This window comes from Protopterus annectens, chromosome 9.part0 (genome assembly GCF_019279795.1).
Source record: "Protopterus annectens isolate FY-2018-M chromosome 9.part0, PAN1.0, whole genome shotgun sequence".
Taxonomy (NCBI): Eukaryota; Metazoa; Chordata; order Ceratodontiformes; family Protopteridae; genus Protopterus; species Protopterus annectens.
This window is the reverse complement of record NC_056743.1, coordinates 1,010,251,352-1,010,268,922: the sequence shown is the minus strand read 5'-3', so window position 1 is coordinate 1,010,268,922 and position 17,571 is coordinate 1,010,251,352. Positions and strand designations below refer to the sequence as shown.

The 17,571-nt window shown below is 39.5% G+C and overlaps 1 protein-coding gene across 2 annotated transcripts in view; it reads left to right on the top strand.

Moving 5' to 3' along the window:
* CACNB3 (calcium voltage-gated channel auxiliary subunit beta 3) overlaps positions 1–15,129 on the top strand; it is a 308,851-nt gene extending 293,722 nt beyond the window's left edge. For both annotated transcript variants that reach the window (XM_044083798.1, XM_044083797.1), the window contains exons 10-13: positions 1,477–1,628; positions 2,259–2,354; positions 6,354–6,512; positions 7,352–15,129. In XM_044083798.1, coding sequence (XP_043939733.1) covers positions 1,477–1,628; positions 2,259–2,354; positions 6,354–6,512; positions 7,352–7,672 — 728 coding nt within the window. In that variant the 3' untranslated portion in view covers positions 7,673–15,129. The remainder of the gene's footprint in view (positions 1–1,476; positions 1,629–2,258; positions 2,355–6,353; positions 6,513–7,351) is intronic.
* The last annotated feature ends 2,442 nt before the right edge of the window (positions 15,130–17,571 follow it).

Genomic DNA, 17,571 nt, shown 5'->3' with positions numbered 1-17,571 from the left:
TACACATGAATAAATGAAACTATTGGACAGAGATAAAAAAATAAATTAGAAGACAATTAATGGAGAGAGAGGGCTCTCTATTGTAGCAAGGTCAGTTATTATTGATTCAATCATATAACTACCAAAAGATGTTTTGAACTAGATTGAATTGTTTACAGAAATGAAGAAGAAATGTGTGACATTGTTCTTACGGGTCTATATTAGATGATCAAACTTTCAAAAGTATGACCATCATATGGTCGACACCATATGATCGAACTTTTAAAAGTTCAAACATCTAATAAAAAAATAAACTACACAAATAACCCATCTGAATGCTTTAAACAGGGGGGAAAGCCCCCCTGCGCCCCCCACATTCCCCACTCTTTAAATATGCCAACTCCGAGATCATACTACAGTGCAGAAAAGGGAAATCTTCCCATTTCGCACTGTACGGAGGTCTCCGTTAAAACATTTGAACTTTCAAAAGTTCGATTATATGGTGTCGACCATATGACACTCAAACTTTTGAAAGTTCACTCATCTAATATAAACACATTCTTACAATAAATAAGGGTGTGCATTCATTAAGTATAGTGAAATGAGTAATAGACTGGAAATGTAGAGTTTTATTTGTTCTAATAAAGATGCAAATACCCTACAGGAAGGTCTAACACAGACAAATGACTGGTGCCAAAGCTAAGGCTTAAAGCTCAATACCAATATATGCATTATTGTACCTTTTGGGAAATTGGCAACCCCAGGAAAATATGTTATTGATAAAACACCCCTAACAGTCGAATGACAAGTCAGGGATCTGGGAACTCATGATAGTAACCTAGCCTATGGCAAAATGATCTAGCTCTTTAAGACTTCTCACCTCCTTGAGTAATGAGTCAAGGTCCTTGGTCTCTAAGATATACATACATCTGTGCATATGATTAATGAAAGGGCAGTCACCCTATAAGGCTTTATCAGTAACTCGTAGTCTCCCCAGTCATCATTATAGCATATTGCAGTAGGGATACAGTGTATTTCACTGTCCCCAGGAGAGGGAGGCCAATCACAAACCACCCCCCCCCCCGAGTGGCCCCCTGACTCCAGCATCACTAATTATACACAAGCTGCCAGCACCACAGGAGCCCCCCCCCCCCCTTCTGTATTTGTGTCTCTCTATCTCTCTGCATCATCAGGGAAATAAAAAATAATACATAATAATTAGTATATCCATGAGTTCTGTGATTGGACAGAACTGAGAAAATATACTGAAAGACAGCCATACCATGGTAAGCAAACTTCAGTGATGCAGTCCGTGAGAAGATAATTCTGGTAGCTGACAGAACACATAAGGTGCTGAAAAGGATGTTATGCTGTTATGATAGAAACAGTGCTGCATCTGTATTGTAAAACTGGGGGAAGGTTCAGTCACAGAAACAGCAAATGGTGAGATGCTGAGGAACAATAATAAAAACTGAACAGAGGTTTTTACTCTTACAGCGGAGGTTCAGAGTGAGATTGAAAGGATTTTTGAACTGTCAAAGACTTTGCAGCTTGTGATCCTGGATGCTGACACTATTAACCATCCGGCTCAACTATCTAAAACATCCTTGGCACCCATCATTGTGTATGTCAAGGTGTCATCACCGAAGGTAAGCACCGTATAAGCCTCTTTCTGTGACTGCTTATTAGCTTCTGCCTTTTTCTTTAGCAGATCTAACACAAAGTACCTTCTTCTGCTTGAGAATACCTATATGTCTAAGTAAGTGTGCCTTCTTCCACCTATATAACAGAAGGCACATATGATAAATGGTGCAGCATATATGTTATGTGGAGTTCACATGGAAGCACATTAAGATCACATAAATGGAGAAAGTAGATGAAAATCAGCAGACACTACTGCTTAAATCATATATAAACATCAATGAAAGTTGTGTTTTACTTAAGGAAGAACCATTAGGATCATGGATTCAAACTGTATGTGTGTGTGTGTGTGTGTGTGTGTGTGTGTGTGTGTGTGTGTGTGTGTGTGTGTGTGTGTGTGTGTGTGTGTGTGTGTAGATATGTGTGCATGCATGCATGTGCATGAGCGTATGTATCCACATCTATGTGAATGTGCATGTGTGTGGGTGCTTCTGCATTCATGTATGTGTTTGGGTCTGTGTGTGTGTGTATTAAAGTGCATGAACTTGTGCATATGTATGTGTTTGCATGTGCATGTGTGTGTGGATTTTACAGCTGAGAATGCCTCTCTAAACACCCACCTTTTTGTCATCATGCAGGTGCTGCAAAGGCTGATCAAGTCTCGAGGAAAGTCCCAGAGTAAACATCTCAACGTGCAGATGATGGCGGCTGATAAGCTCATACAATGCCCACCGGTAAGCAGAGAAGAAATGACAAAATATTATGAAAGTTGTAGTCAGTAGGTTCCCCCATAACAGATATGTGTACTTCATGTAACTTACTGTCCACTGAAAGCATTATCTCTGGTAACCAGCGTGGAGATGAAGGGAGAGATCTTTCATGAGCACTCTTATAACTAGATTTATTACATATTTATGTGTAGCAATTACTCCTAGAAAAGGATTCTTTGAGAAGAATATTACCACCTTCCTTACATAAAATGGTTCACAGTGTTAACCACAGCAGACCCTGCTAAGAAAAGTTTGGTCTACACCACTGATGTATTACTTCCCTTATAGTCAATATTTGTATGCCATTACCTGTAATATGTTGCTTTTGCTGATAGAGAAATAATCTGCAGTAGCCTCCTTTCACTCCACAAACACATGGTCTACATCCCTAAATCAGCTGATGCAGGGAGTCTAATAGCTGGCATGTCTCTTAGATCTAGTGATTTTACATTATTACTTAAAGAACATGCTGCGGTAGCGTTGTTGCCTCACAGTAAGACATCCTGTTCGATTCTCAGCTAGAGCGTCTTCTGTGTGGAGACATGCATGAATGGGCGTACCTTCGTTGAAGGTTGTGCATCAGGGCTGGCAACTCGGCACATAAAAATCCACTGCCAATCATTAGCGGACCGGAGTTCCACTGTGGCGACCCCTAACAGGGAAAAAGCCGAAAGACCCAACAACAACAACTTAAAGAACAGCCAACTTGAAGAGGCATGGAGTGGAATAAGCTGTAAAGTCACAACCAATACTTGTTGGAACTTAATACACCAACTCATTGTTATATCAGATGCCAGAACTAAATGACACCCACAGCCAGAACTGCTATACCACTTCCTGTGATAAACAGAATTACACTTACCCTAATATTGCACCTGTGAGAAGATGTGGCAGTAAGCACCGATGACTGAATACCAAACCTGTTTATGAGCTATTTCCTTTAATTTAAGGTTTGATTCCCTTGGCTTTCATTTTCCTGCTGTATGACTCTGTGCAAATCACTTAATCAGCCAGTGCTGCTGAGCTAATTTTGGAAAAGGTCCATGTGGATCAGTGCTCTTCTCTTGCTAACAAATATAAATAAATAAAAACAAATGCAATGGCTGCAGAATAATCCTGCCCACCTGTCCTCAACTTTTTCCAGGCCCTTCACCTTCTTTGCAGCAGGTCTCTGCTAGTTTGGAGCAATCATAGATATCTTGCTTCTGTTAATGCAGTGCAGGGTGGGACCGGTAACCTAGGAAACTGTGATTTGCCAAGCAGAACTCTGCAGGGAAGCATAAATTCAGTGATCCAGCACTCTTGTTTTCCATTGAAAAATGCTGGTTCTAAACTAGATACAAATCCTTTTTCTCTCAACCAGTACAATTGCACTGAATTGTAGTTAACAGTGCTTTTCTGCACTATGCAAGCCCCAGTGCCAGAGTTAGCACTGCTACAGCACTGAGTTACACAGGTCTATGTTCTCTCATCGAACAACAAGTGCATCGAACCTCTCTTCATCGAACATAAAACATTGAACATTCAATTTAGCGAACGTTCAGTCATTGAATATTTTATCCAGGGAATGGAGTTGGTTGTCCAGCTTTAGGAAAATTGCCCTTTTGCCTACTGTAATGCAATCTTGGTGTTGGTATATATAAGTAGGGGTGTGTGGAGGGCATAGCCCCCTACTTGGGTGGTTTTGATATACCGAGGTGTGTGTTTCGGTATGCATGTTAGTCCACTGTCTCTTCCCTCTGTGTAAAATATTCAATGATTGAATGTTCGCTGAATTGAAAATTCGATGAGCAGAGGTTTGATGAATTTGTTATTCGATGACTGAACATAGACCCGAGTTAACCAAAGCTAAGATCCTATCGTTAGTAGTGCTGCACTGAGCTGTTGGAGACCCCAGTGGTGAGTTGTTTTAAGTCCCCATACCATAATTAATACTGATACATAGAGGAAGGTGACCTATTTGCTTATACCAAAGTTAGTAATCCTATAGTGAGCTATTTGAGACTCTTACCTAATTTGATAAATGCTGCATAATGCTATTCAAAACTACTATACCATAGTTAAAAATACTGCAATGAGGTATTTAACATCAGTGACCCATAGATAGCAGAGCTCTGCTGCCTCGTGTACCCTGTCCTTCAGCCAGTTAGGACTGATGCACTGAGTTATGTGAACCTTCTATCCCATAGTTAACATTGTTGCACTGAGTTGTTCGAGACCCCTATCCCATAGACAACAGTGCTGTGCTGAGCTGTTCGAGATCTCTATTCAGTAATTAAGTTCTATAATGATTTACTTGAGTCTGTGTCATATAATTTACAATGATCCAATGTGTTGTGTGAGACCCCTATACTACAACTAGCAGTGCTATATTGAGTTGTTTGAGATCACTATCCAATAGATGGCATTGCTTTTATGTACTTAGACTCTTATTCTGTAGATAACAGTGCTGTTCTGAGCTGTTTGACAGCCATCCAATAGCTATCAGTGCTGTACTGATTTGTTTAAATCTCCTGTCAGATAGCTAACACTTTACTGATTTGTTTCAGATCAATATTCTATAGGTGTCATTACTATACTAACATGTTTGAGACCCTCAGCATTTGATTTGCAGAGGATACTGCTGCTGTGGAACATACTCTCTAGCCACAAAAACAAAGTTCATCCCTGTCCATATTCAAGTGCAACTCAGATCTATGGATGGGGAAACAGAAAATTTACCCCAGGACTGCCCCCTGTACTACAAATGGACAGATTCAGCTCCTAAATGCTTTATCACATGTATGGGTCCCCTCTGATTATCTATGGTGTGATCCCAGTTATTCTCATTAGGGTTAATATATAATTATCAACCACGGGATGGGCAAGGACAATCTATAACCAAATGGGATTGGTTATTTTGAGCACAACCCCCTATTCCATAGATGCCAGTGCTATAGTGAGATGTTCAAGAACCCTTTCCCATAAATGCTCTGTTATTGTTAGCAGTACTATGCTGGCTGTTCGAGAACCTTTCCCCATAAATGCTCTGCTATTGTTAGCAGTACTATGGTGAGCTGTTCGAGAACCCTTTCCCATAAATGCTCTGCTTTTGTTAGCAGTTCTATGCTGAGCTGTTTGAGAACCCTTCCAATAAAGGCTCTGTTATTATTAGCAGTACTATGCTGAGCTGTTCAAGAACCCTTTCCCATAAATGCTCTGCTATTGTTAGCAGTTCTGTGCTGAGATGTTTAAGACTCAAATCCCATAAAGAGCAGTGAGAGCCTGAGCTGTTAGAGGCCCCTGTACACAGCAGTGCTATGCTGAGTCCTTTGAAACCCCTATCCCATTGTTAGCAATGCTACACCAAGCAATCTCAGATCCCTATCCCAAATGCAACAGTGCTTTGCTGGGTTATTTGAGATCCCTAGCCCATAGGGAGCACTGCTGCTTTGAACCATATTTTTCCTCTCACTCCACAGAGAATTTTTTATTTACACACTAAAAAGGTACAACACTTGAAACAGAGATTTTTGTAGTTCTAAGCATTTGATTTATTTTAAACATGTCTGTATGTTCATAAATTGGTGCAACATTTTTAAGGATCAGTACGCCTTTCGAGGTTACATAGTGTAGGCTCAAAGTTACTGGAGTTTTCCACTATAAGAAATGCTGTCTGTGTGGTGATTTTTTTATGGCAAGCATTTGAGTCCTAGATGGCACTCAGTTTATATACTTCATGGCAAGCATTTGAGTCCTAGAGGGCACTCAGTTTATATACTTTATGGCAAGTATTTGAGTCCTAGAGGGCACTCAGTTATATACTTTATGGTAACCATTTGAGTCCTAGAGAGCACTCAGTTTATATACTTTATGGCAAGTATTTGAGTCCTGGAGGGCACTCAGCTTATCATGAGTAGCATCACCCTTCAGACTGTCACTGGAAGTAATTATTCCCTGACCCATATATTTTTTTCTCTCCAGGAAATGTTTGATATCATTCTGGATGAAAACCAGCTGGAAGATGCATGTGAACATCTTGCAGAGTACCTGGATGTGTACTGGCGAGCCACACACCACCCTCTCCAGCCCTCTGTTGGGCAAAACTTAATGACTCCACCATCTGTGATTCCTGGTATACAGGTGAGTGATCATTAAAATAACCTGGTTCACTTGTAAGACTTTAGGTGGGAATTAATCCAAAAATAAGACATTACACGATAAAGGTAGAGCTTAATTTAGGTGGATCTCAAAGAATTTGAAGCATAATTACTTCTTGGACGTACACCGTTATGTCAGATATATGTGGGACTGTAGAGTAGTGCCTTCATGTCGTTGTTGAATTACCTTCCTTTTAAATGTTGTTTTATAGTCTGGTATGGGATATTTTAGTCATTGTGTTTCATTTGCCCTATATAGAGAGTGTTTAGCAGCTAGTAGAAACTGCAAATCTGACTCTCTTCTCCCCGCTACCTTTCTAGGTGACCTTGCCCATTTCTGAACCTCAGACCATGTAGCAAAAAATAAAAAAAAGCTAAACTACTGGATGGGCCAGACATACAAGGAAATGTCATAGTTTACACAACGGAGGCATAATTATATGACAGCTGTCTGTATATGCCCTCTGGATCTGACATCAGAACACATTTGTGTGCCAAATCTTTAAGCAGACATATCAGAAAAAGAAATGTCTTACAATGCAGTGAATAGTGACATGCTTAAATCATCTGTGTTAAAAATTGTTCTGCTAAAATTTCTGTGCCTCCCATAAGCAGATTCAGTGCAGGTTCTGAAACACTCAGATACTGTAAACAGTGAACTATGCCAGTAAGGAAGGTAGTAAACCCAGCCATCATTTTCTTCAGATTTTGAAATGTGTGTTCTGTAGTGTTTACCTTCTGAGATTGTAAGTGGGAATAGGATAGGAAATAAATGTGTTTTTTGCCTTCACTTGCTAACATGTAACTGTATTCTCATGGCAGAATCAGCAGCTAATGAGAGGAGATAGGCCTGGTGAAAATTCTTCTATTGAGCAAGATAGTCTCATGCACTCAGATGAAGCTAGTGAGACCTCACAGAAAACATGGCACGTCACCTCTTCTCAGCGCAGCTCCCGTCACCTGGAGGAGGAGTATTCAGATGCCTATCAAGATCTCTATAATCCACATCGGAACCACACCAGTGGCCTGCACAACAGTAATGGGCATGATTCTCAGGACCGACTATTGGAGCATGACACAGAGCAGAATCACAATGAAAGGAACCGACAACGGAACAGACCATGGCCCAGGGACAGCTACTGAGTGATGAGGTTTGAGAGTAATAAAAAAGACCTGCTGAATGGAGACAACAGTGTTATTCCCCTAGTCACGTGGAAGATTAACAGTTCTGACCTAGTATGGGTTACAGTGGTACAGTAATCGGGAAACTAAGAATGTTGTTGTTTGGATATCCAAAAGAGCAAATCATAAAATGAAGGGACACTGTGCACTGAGATCCAAGAGACAATGGTCTTACCTGCTAACCTGCAAATTAAATGGCACAAAATTAGCTTTCTTGATTTATACAAGGATTCTGTCACTGCACTTTGTTCTTGTGGAGCAATGTTGTCATGAAGTTTTAGAAGCAGAACTTTTACTGAATTCCAGCCACGGATCTCCTAAATTATAAGGATTGTATGGTGTCATACTGCCTAATAGCATTTATATATCTCTGGCAAAACAATGCCACAACCATAGTGTGATTTAGCTGTTTGATCACAACAGTCTTTAACACCCAGCCTTTTACAGCTGTGTACTTGCAGCCTATGCACTCATGCCATTCAGACAAAGACTGAAAGCTACACTCAGATGGAATTTCCTAGCTCCATAAAAAGACTGTATCACTTCTGGGATGAGAACAAAAATGTTTAAAAAAAAGGTCTGTATTTTACTGCCAAACTCTGGCATGTGATAAGGGACATGGCTTATCATTTCAGGGATCCAAGGCACTGAGCTGATGAGCTATTCATTTTACACAAATTATGCACAATTATTAATTGAAAATCCTGCCTGGCAAAATAGTTTATTACCATGATTATTTTTTCTATATTTTTTGTTCCCTAGTGCCCTTCTTCTTGACCATTAGCTGCATAGCTTTTCTTTCATGGCTCCAACATTATCTCTGCACCACCTGTTAGGAGGAAAGGGGTCTGGGAAACCCTGTTTACTACCAGTATTACCCTCTCCCCATCTGAGACCATTGTTGGTGGTTTAAAAAGAGGCACAAAGTAGAAACATAGCCAGCAGCATCATTTACATTGATTGGTATCTCAGGGTTTTTCCTAAGCCCTGGCACCCATTGCGCTGATATTCTCACACTTTAGGCTGGCATCCATTGCACTGATATTCTCACACTTTAGGCTGGGCAGACAATGAGGTCTGGCCTGTTAGGATACACCTGCCCTTGGGCCTAGGGCAGCACTCCTCCTTAACCATCCCACACACCCAGCATAGTGATCCCTCTAAGCCCTGGTCTCCACTAGGACTCAATGAAAGATCCACCTTCACCAGCATGTTTCCCCTCCCAAAAAAAATGCACTCCCACCCTCTCTACCAGCACTATCAGACACCTGAGTTGCTAATCATTTCTGGGTCACTGGTGTCATGGTGTCATGGCTTTATCCCTCTATGCCACCAAAGATGGCTCATTCCAAGGAAGCTGCTCCCTCTGACCTCCAGATATGTAGACAAGAAAAGGATTCAAGTTTAAAAAGCAATTTGGTTGAAATGTGCTGTGGTCACAGCCATGATTACGTATGGTGCTAGGGAGTTTTTTCTGTGAAATGATTCTTACCTATAGCCCATCCACTTTCCAAGCACACGTGCTATATATGACTGTTGCAAGAGCTGCTACAGTATTATATGGTAATGCATCTTTTATTGACTCTGAATCACAGAGCTATGCTGCAAAGTGGAAATTTATTGATGTGAAATGAAATGGATTCTTGCTTATCGCACATTTACACATTAAAGTATATCTTTGCTGTCTATCTGTGCACCTTTATTGCATTTGCACATTAAAGTGTGCACTTGTACCCTTTATGGGTTGTGACATTTTGAAACTGCTGTGCTTACTGTTGTGTACAATGCCCGTACATATTATAGTGCCTGTGTCAGTGAAAGTGGCATACTTTCTGTTTCTGCAAAAACCCTGTGCAGCATTCATGGTTACCTCCCAGCGTGCCATCAGCAGTGCTTCTTCAAACAGGCCTGTATCAAATCTGTTTAAAGCAGTTCTTCTCTACAGACTTTACAGGAGCCATAATCAGATTTTAGGGTGCTGTAAACTCAGAGCAAGAATGGTTCCTTGTTGTGCTGTTTGACACAGCTATGTTCAGTGCACCTGGTATGAGACGTACAGCAGGTCACTGACCCTTGATGTCCAGTATGATATTTATAAATTCCAGTACTGCTGGTCAGAGTGGGATTTGCAGCTCGCTGGAGCAGTCAGTTTTTGTGTGGCACATAATTGTGTTAGGTGTTATGCAATGAAATTTTGTCTGGTATGTTATGAAATGAAGCATTTGTGATGAACATCAAAATAGCCACAATATGCTCTTGCATCCCAAAGATGGATGTGCAAAGGCAAGATTTGTAGGAGTTTGCATCACAGAATGAGGGTGACACTTCATTTAACATGGTTAATGACATCAGTTGTCAGGCTTGTATGGGGGTGCAGACAAACCTAAAGAAGGATTACACTGAAAAAAAACACACAAATGTGGTACCAATGATGAAAAGCAAAACCGAATATTTTTATATAACATTTAAACACAGAACGGTTTTAAGTCTTATTAAACAGAACACCTGGCTACTGTGTCATTAAAGTACAATGGAGAAGAATGTTTACACACACAAACATGCACAATCTATCCTCTTCACTTACTGTTAGTAAAAAACATGTATCATGCACTCCTTTTACATCTTGTGCAAGGACACAAATAGTGTGCCCATAACCTCCTCAAAACACACCTACACAGAACTGTTAATGTTACATGTAACTTTCTAATCTTTGTTCTTGGGGTAGGATTACCACCGGTCCCTCTTTATGCTGGGTAGTCCCTATTTGGGCAGTCGTGCCGTGCCATAAAACCTGAAAAATGACAAATGTCCTGAAATTTTAGGGACAAGAAATCTTTCCTATTTTTCCAATAATAGTTTAATGAAGGATTTATTTTGTACCTAAAACAACATATTATTATATGAAACAACAGAAATAACTCAAAGTTTAAAAGAATGAGTTTTTATTCTGTCAGAAAAATTAATTCCAGTTCTTTACACTAGTTGGAGGTATGGTTTGTCCTGCAAAATCTCATGGTTCCATAAAAAATGGACCACTTCAGACATCTGAGAAGGTGAAAACCTTCTTTTGGGCAGGTGAAATTTTTGCTAAGTATCCTGTTGATAATGTTGTTATAAAATGTTCTGACTCCATTTTAGGCAAGGATTGCAGAGATGCATGTCTGACTGTACTCACTGTTATGGATGTAACATATAGTGAGTTCTGTGCTGGACAGAAGGACAGATGCAATAATGGCTTAACTTTCTATGGAGTAAAAACTAATCTTGGTGCTGGTACTTATAGTACTTATGGACCTCATAATGGCAGAATGAGAATGGATAAGTTTCTGACATGAGCTTCAGCACTGTATCCCAAACTGGAGAGATTACAGGCATGATTCATAGTTGCATTACTGCTGTGGAATATATATGAAACACACTTTTATTTAACTTTTCCTGCTGCAGAGTATATTGGTACAAAACTCACAATCTTTCCTGCTACTAGGAAGATAAACACAACATATCCGCCATAACAAGATGTAAATGTCTGTTGTCTCACTATTATCTCACTCCTACTTAGTGGACACATACCAGATTCCTGAATAGGGAGATGAAAAATAGTAGGCCCAAAAAGAGGGTAGGCTATGCAGCACATCCTTATCTCAGTGACAGCATAACACCAGTCATTAAGTCCTAAAGATGTCGGGGGAGCCACATCTGATTCTTGTTGAAGCATGGGCATTTGCACAAAAATGATGCCTGGTCTACAGTACAAGGCAAATAATGAGATTGTACACAACTTAACTTGTATAAGTTTGAAGAAAGATGGCAGGGGGGACACACTAAAACATTAAGTATAAAAGGTCAAATAAAGAAAGATTATGAGTGTTCAAGGCATATACTCTTGTACTGGATGGGAGAAAGGGAAAATGATAAAGACGATCTTTCAAAAGTGAAGGTATAAGAACAGGAAAGTCAGTTTTAAGATACAGACTGGATTGCTTGGGGGAAATATTAGACAAAGATGTAATGTTGACCATGCTGAGGACTGCTATAGTATAGTCTGATCTTACTGTGGACCTTGGTATTACCCAGAAGATGGATTTAAAATCCCCCCATCACTGAAATGCATTGAAGTTGCTCAAAAGGGATGGCAATTGAGTCACATTACCTTGTTAATCTCTAGACCTATATTCCGCTGTCTATGTAAACAAAGGGCAAATGCTGTAAACCCTTTGTTTGTTTTAGGTCTATAATGCTGTCATAAGTTCTGTGGCACATATGAACCCATGTCCAATACATATCCATACATAAAACTGAAAGTACCTGCATTCATGGATTGATAATACATTATATATAATTCAATGGATATACAACTTGCGTTCAAGTTCCCTTTGCTTATGACATTATAATTATGTTAGGCACATAACTGCAACACTAAATCTTAATGATTATCCCATATATCAGATAATACAAAGAGATCATCCATGTGTTAATGGAAAGTTTCCAACAATTTCGTATTGATGAATTTCATCATCAACACTATAACGCAACATATGCTGAGTAAAATACTGGGGGATTCTAGTCTCCTCAGTTCTTCCTTACAGAGGCGTAGAAAAGAATTTACAATAATATCAGGACAACAAAGACCTTACAGTAAAGTCTACTATCAGCCTGAAGGAAACCACAAATTAAATTTGATTAATTCCTTCAATCTCCACATGCATAATCTTTAACTGCAAACAAACCAGTCAGTGCTCAGTGACTGCTTATTAAAAGAGGTAGTAGTACATAGAGGGATAGCTCACTTAACAAATAAAAAATTGTATATTTCCTTACAAGTGGAAATTGTGAGGAGGTAGAAGACTTAATAACTGAGATATTATCAAAGATGTAGTGGTAGAAAAGCTACTAGAGTAGCCACCATAAGTTTTTGTGGTCAGGCCCAGTCAGCAGGTAATACAAAGTGAATGGTTAATATAATACTATGTAGTAGTGTGTTATGAGATGATGGTAAACCCAACAAGAAAAGTGGAAATTCTTGTCATACACACAAGTCTGAGCTACTTGCATAGGAAGAGAATGGACTACATAAAAAATAGCAACACTTCTGGAGATAAGATCTCACAGACTATCCCTATGAAAAGCTGCTCTGGATATGATGAGCACATCTGACACATGGTAAACATGTGAAACTCTAAATCATGAGTCTGCCTTACATATATTTTATATAGAAACATTTGACAAAAAATGGTGATACTTCTTTTTCTGGGCTGCCTCAGGATGTGTGTTCCCACCCCAAGCAGCCACAGCACGCATGTTCTCAGAGCTGTAGCTGGCTCATGTAGTGCCCTGTGCCAGTCCCTCAGAATTGTGTCCCACCCTCTAAGCTCTTCAAGTGATGAGCCAGAAAAACAAACACTGACGTCAAGTGCCTTTCTGTACTGGCAGTTCAGAACAGAAACAAATGTATGCACTATGCAAGACTCAAAGTTCTTGAGCCTAACTCTTTCTGTCTGGGGGAATTGCCCCACTCTTGCTAAGTTACAGCATGCCCCATCTACCAACCCAAATCCCATGCACTGCCTCTTCATCTAGGAACAATTCCTGTTTAGGCGTTGAGTGATGGGATGCAGATGCTTTCAAGCATGCTGAGCATACAGTGTTAGTTTACTTGTTCTATACTAGGCAAAGGAAACAAAAGCTGCTTGAGCTATTGAATACCTCCAGAACAAGTTTTGCTCTGTTTATTACATGTATCCAAACTGTTGAGCAGTACGTTTCTGGATTAGTGTACTCTAGAAAATAAATAGGTAATAATTAGCATATTTCTGCATAAACTTGGGCATCAGTGGGTGTGACTATAAGGCTGGCATGAGGGATCTATCAAGCTATAAATGATTTAAATGAGGACAAAGACTGCTGCTTCAAAATAGCCTTTAACACCCAGGGTAGGACTAAAACTGTAGTATTTACTGATTTCTGTTCACTGGGTGAACCAGTTACACAAGAATCTGCAGATTTCTGGTGCAAACCTGGTAAAAGTAATAACTACTTAAAAAAAAGTGGTTTGAAATAAGTAAAAAATAAAACTGAGGATTAACAAAAGAGATTAAAGATAGAAGCACAACTAAATACATCTTACTTACAAAGCACAACTAATAATATATAATGAATGGAATGTGTTGCAAGAGCACAGGAGGATAAACAAAACAGGATGACGGAAAAAGCACAATGGCTAAATCTGATATACAAAGCACACTGATAACTTATAGCTGGCAGTCAAACTGTATAGCAAGAGTACAAGGTAGGTAACTGAAGGCAATTATATCTTAGTCAAGACAAATTTCATGTCAGAAGATGTAGCTTCAAGTTCAAAATGACTCCTAAATAAAATCTGCAGTGCACCCAGTTAGGCTAACACTTTTCCTGAAGTGACTCTTAAAAGGCAGAAATGTATGAAACACAAGCATTGATAGCTAAATACTTCAGATCTGACTTCTAAGTATGGGGAAATATTGCAGGACAAATCCCATATTGTAAAGAAGAGATGGGAGTTTATTACAAGTCTGAAGCCCAAAAGAAACACACTTCCATTTCACTGAGTACCTTAACTCTGGTGATAGGGGTCTGTGCTGAGAAAATATTTGAGTAATGATCTGTGGCCTTATATCCTGGGCAATGCCAATGCATTCAGAAAAATAATCATGCATCTTGAAAGCTTTTATGTTCATTCAACCCCTTGTCTTGAATGAACAAGTTCTATAAGAAATTGTTGAACACAACAAACTAATGAGCCCCGGGGAAAGGAAATCCAAATCTATCTGAGACACAAGGAAGTCATCCAAATTGCCTTGACCTTCTACCTCATACCCAAGGAATAAATATTTATCTGAATTAGAATAAATGGAGAATACATAAACATTCTTCCATTTCTAGGAAACTGACATTGTTTTAGCCAAGCTTTTGTACAGGGGTAACTGAGCAAAAATTCTGAAGTCTGGACTTTTCCACAGCAGTGGACAAGTCTGATTGTAAAGTTTCCCCTGACACGTTTCATGTTAAAAGGACATAACTGTTTCCCACTGCTTAATTTCAATCATTGCCTCTTAATGAAGTATATAAGACTGACTTCCCACCAATTTGTTTAGAAAAAACAGTGGTAATGTGGCTTGTTCTGATCAGGATGTTTGTAACAAAGGTATTGCTGAAAATGAAAAGCTTGTAGCACATTTGACATTACTTACATATAAAGCCCACTAGTACGCAAAGAGGTTTCCTTTGTACTTAAGGGAACCTTGGTACTATAGACAACTAGGGTCCCTAACTCTCCAACCTCCAACAAAGCATTAATGATTGCAGAGAAGTGTTAAAACCGTTCCTCTGTTAAAAAAAAAAAAATAGCACAAGAATTCTGGACAAAGCCAAAAATAATAGGAACAAAGACCAAAAAATATTGCTTTCATAAACTTAGAAAGTTGATAGAATAAAAGGTTTTGCATTAACGTGCATTTTTGAAGGATAGGAACTCTGAAACTCAAATGTCTGCCATTATTTAGGGACTTCAATCCTCAAAGATTTATCAGAAAACAAATCTGATGAGGAACAGACCAAAAATGTGAAGCAAAAATCTACATATTCTGCAAAATCTGGACAGCTGAGGTATGTGTAGTGCTCTAGAGTGGGATTTGTTTTAAACTGGGAGGGGAGCTCCAGAATATGAAACAGACTAAACAGCAGATCCTGTTGGGATTCTGCTGATTTCAGTCACCCGCTTATGAGAACAAATATAACCCCCTCCCCTATTTTCCTCCACATAAAACATCCTACAAACGGTTCTGTAAATATACAAAAGCACACAGGTAACATGAAAGATAAAACTCCAGACTAAAAGCATTCTTCATGGAGCAGAAACGTCAGCAAGCACAGGAGCAGTTTTCACATGGATATGCAGGCATTCGTTTTGCATGTCTAGGAAGCAAAACCATTCACCTAATCTCAGAAATATAAGGTAAGGGCGGGTACTCTGTGTCCTGATCTTCTTGTAGGAAACAAAGGTGTTTATGTGCATGAAATCTGGAATACCCTAAAGATTCTGAGCTATTCTATGAACTTCTAATGAGCATGTTCAGTAGCCCTGGGACTGATTCTTCTCAGTATCCACCGACATACTGTGTGATAGTGAGCATGTCCCTTAACTAAACAAGTTCTTCCATGTCATCCAGAAAAGAGGAATTTCTATTTGCCAAGTATTCCCTAATTGCCAAATGGAAAAACAGAGAGAAGAAACACACGCCCCTGTTCTGAGCACTCTTTCCATAACATGTTAAGGTAACAGTGCCGAAGTATCACTTGAAAGAGGAGTTTTTTTAAGGTGAAGGCCGTGATCCTAGAAAGAGTTCTTTGAAGTACTAGAATTTAGCTTTTGCTAATGTAACTAGTATATGCATCTGATTTAATGGTGCTGCAAATTGGAAGATGGAGGGCGAGCATTTCCCTTGGCCACTTACTGGGGATCGGGGGAAGCAGAAAACAGGAAATAATATGGTACGAAATGTATAGAACTGAAGAAATAAAGATTTTCTACTTAGGGAATGTCCTTGCTTATTCTGATAATGGAATTTTCTTTCCTGATGCCTTTTAGTTCTGTCCTAGTGAGGCTGAATCAGATGTTGCACTCCACTATGACCTGAATGTTGGAATGGTGCAACATGTTCACTGATTGGATAGCCTGAACCTAAAATGAGTTTTCCTTTGCTTACAAACTCCATAGGCTTGCAGGAAGAAACTTTAGTTATAGTCTTATTAATGTGGGGCCTAGTCTTGGACTTGTTCTCAAGTACAGCTGTATTCCCAGTTATTCATGTTGCTTATTTTATTGTTAGTTGCACTTGACAATGTAGTAATGTAATCACTAAGATGCCTTAACCAATTTATTCCCCTTTTTTACTATAGTTCACACTAATGGCTGCACTTGTTTATGTGTTTGCGGGCAAGTCAAGGATGAAAAATGCCCATTGCTGATCAGTCTTCCTATTCAATTACTTAAATGATGTTTAAGGTCAGTTATAGTTTTCCATATTGTTTTGATGCCTGTTGTAGCATATCTACAGTAAGGTGAGAAACCCTTGCTCATGTGTACCTCAAAACAGTAGTCTAGCAAGCTAAAATCAAACCCAAACATAAGCAAGATCATCGAGGGTTCTAAAGTAGTAGAATGCCTTAGGAGACTATTGTTAGGCCTCCCATGCTTCTATCATCAGCTCTTCTAATAAAAGGGCCAAAGTGTGGCTACTAGCAAAATGACCAGCATTAGTGCAAACCACTTCACTGATATGATAATAGCAGGTATGTAAGGATGCCAAGGTATATCATTCAGTGTGTTTTAAGTCCCCCTAAGAAATGGAGGGAAAGTATGCAAGGGTATATCATATTTGCCTGCTCACTTTGATCACCAGGTACTGCAGCATATTACATCTGTATTCACTGGATATAGAGTAAAGCCATGCAAAGGTGCAGTATCAGGCCACATCATTTCCTGACCCCTGTCTGCTGGAGTGCTTGCCCACTTCCACCACATGGAATTGAAGCACATGTGTGTAACACCTGAAAGCCTTGCCTTCACTTAACACTGATGAGTAAAGCATATGGTACTGTATCGTTCAATTGGCAGTGATCACTGGTAATTGGGTCATAGTAACACCATATCTGCCTATTTACACTAATCAGTATGCACTGGACCACATAGACATAATGTCTGTCAGGCTACCCTAATGACTGAATACCATACCTCTCAACTCTACAGATTTTCGCAGAATGTCCAGATTTTTGGCTCATATTTTTGGCCTGTTCCTCTTTTTTTTCCTGGCAAATCACTGGAA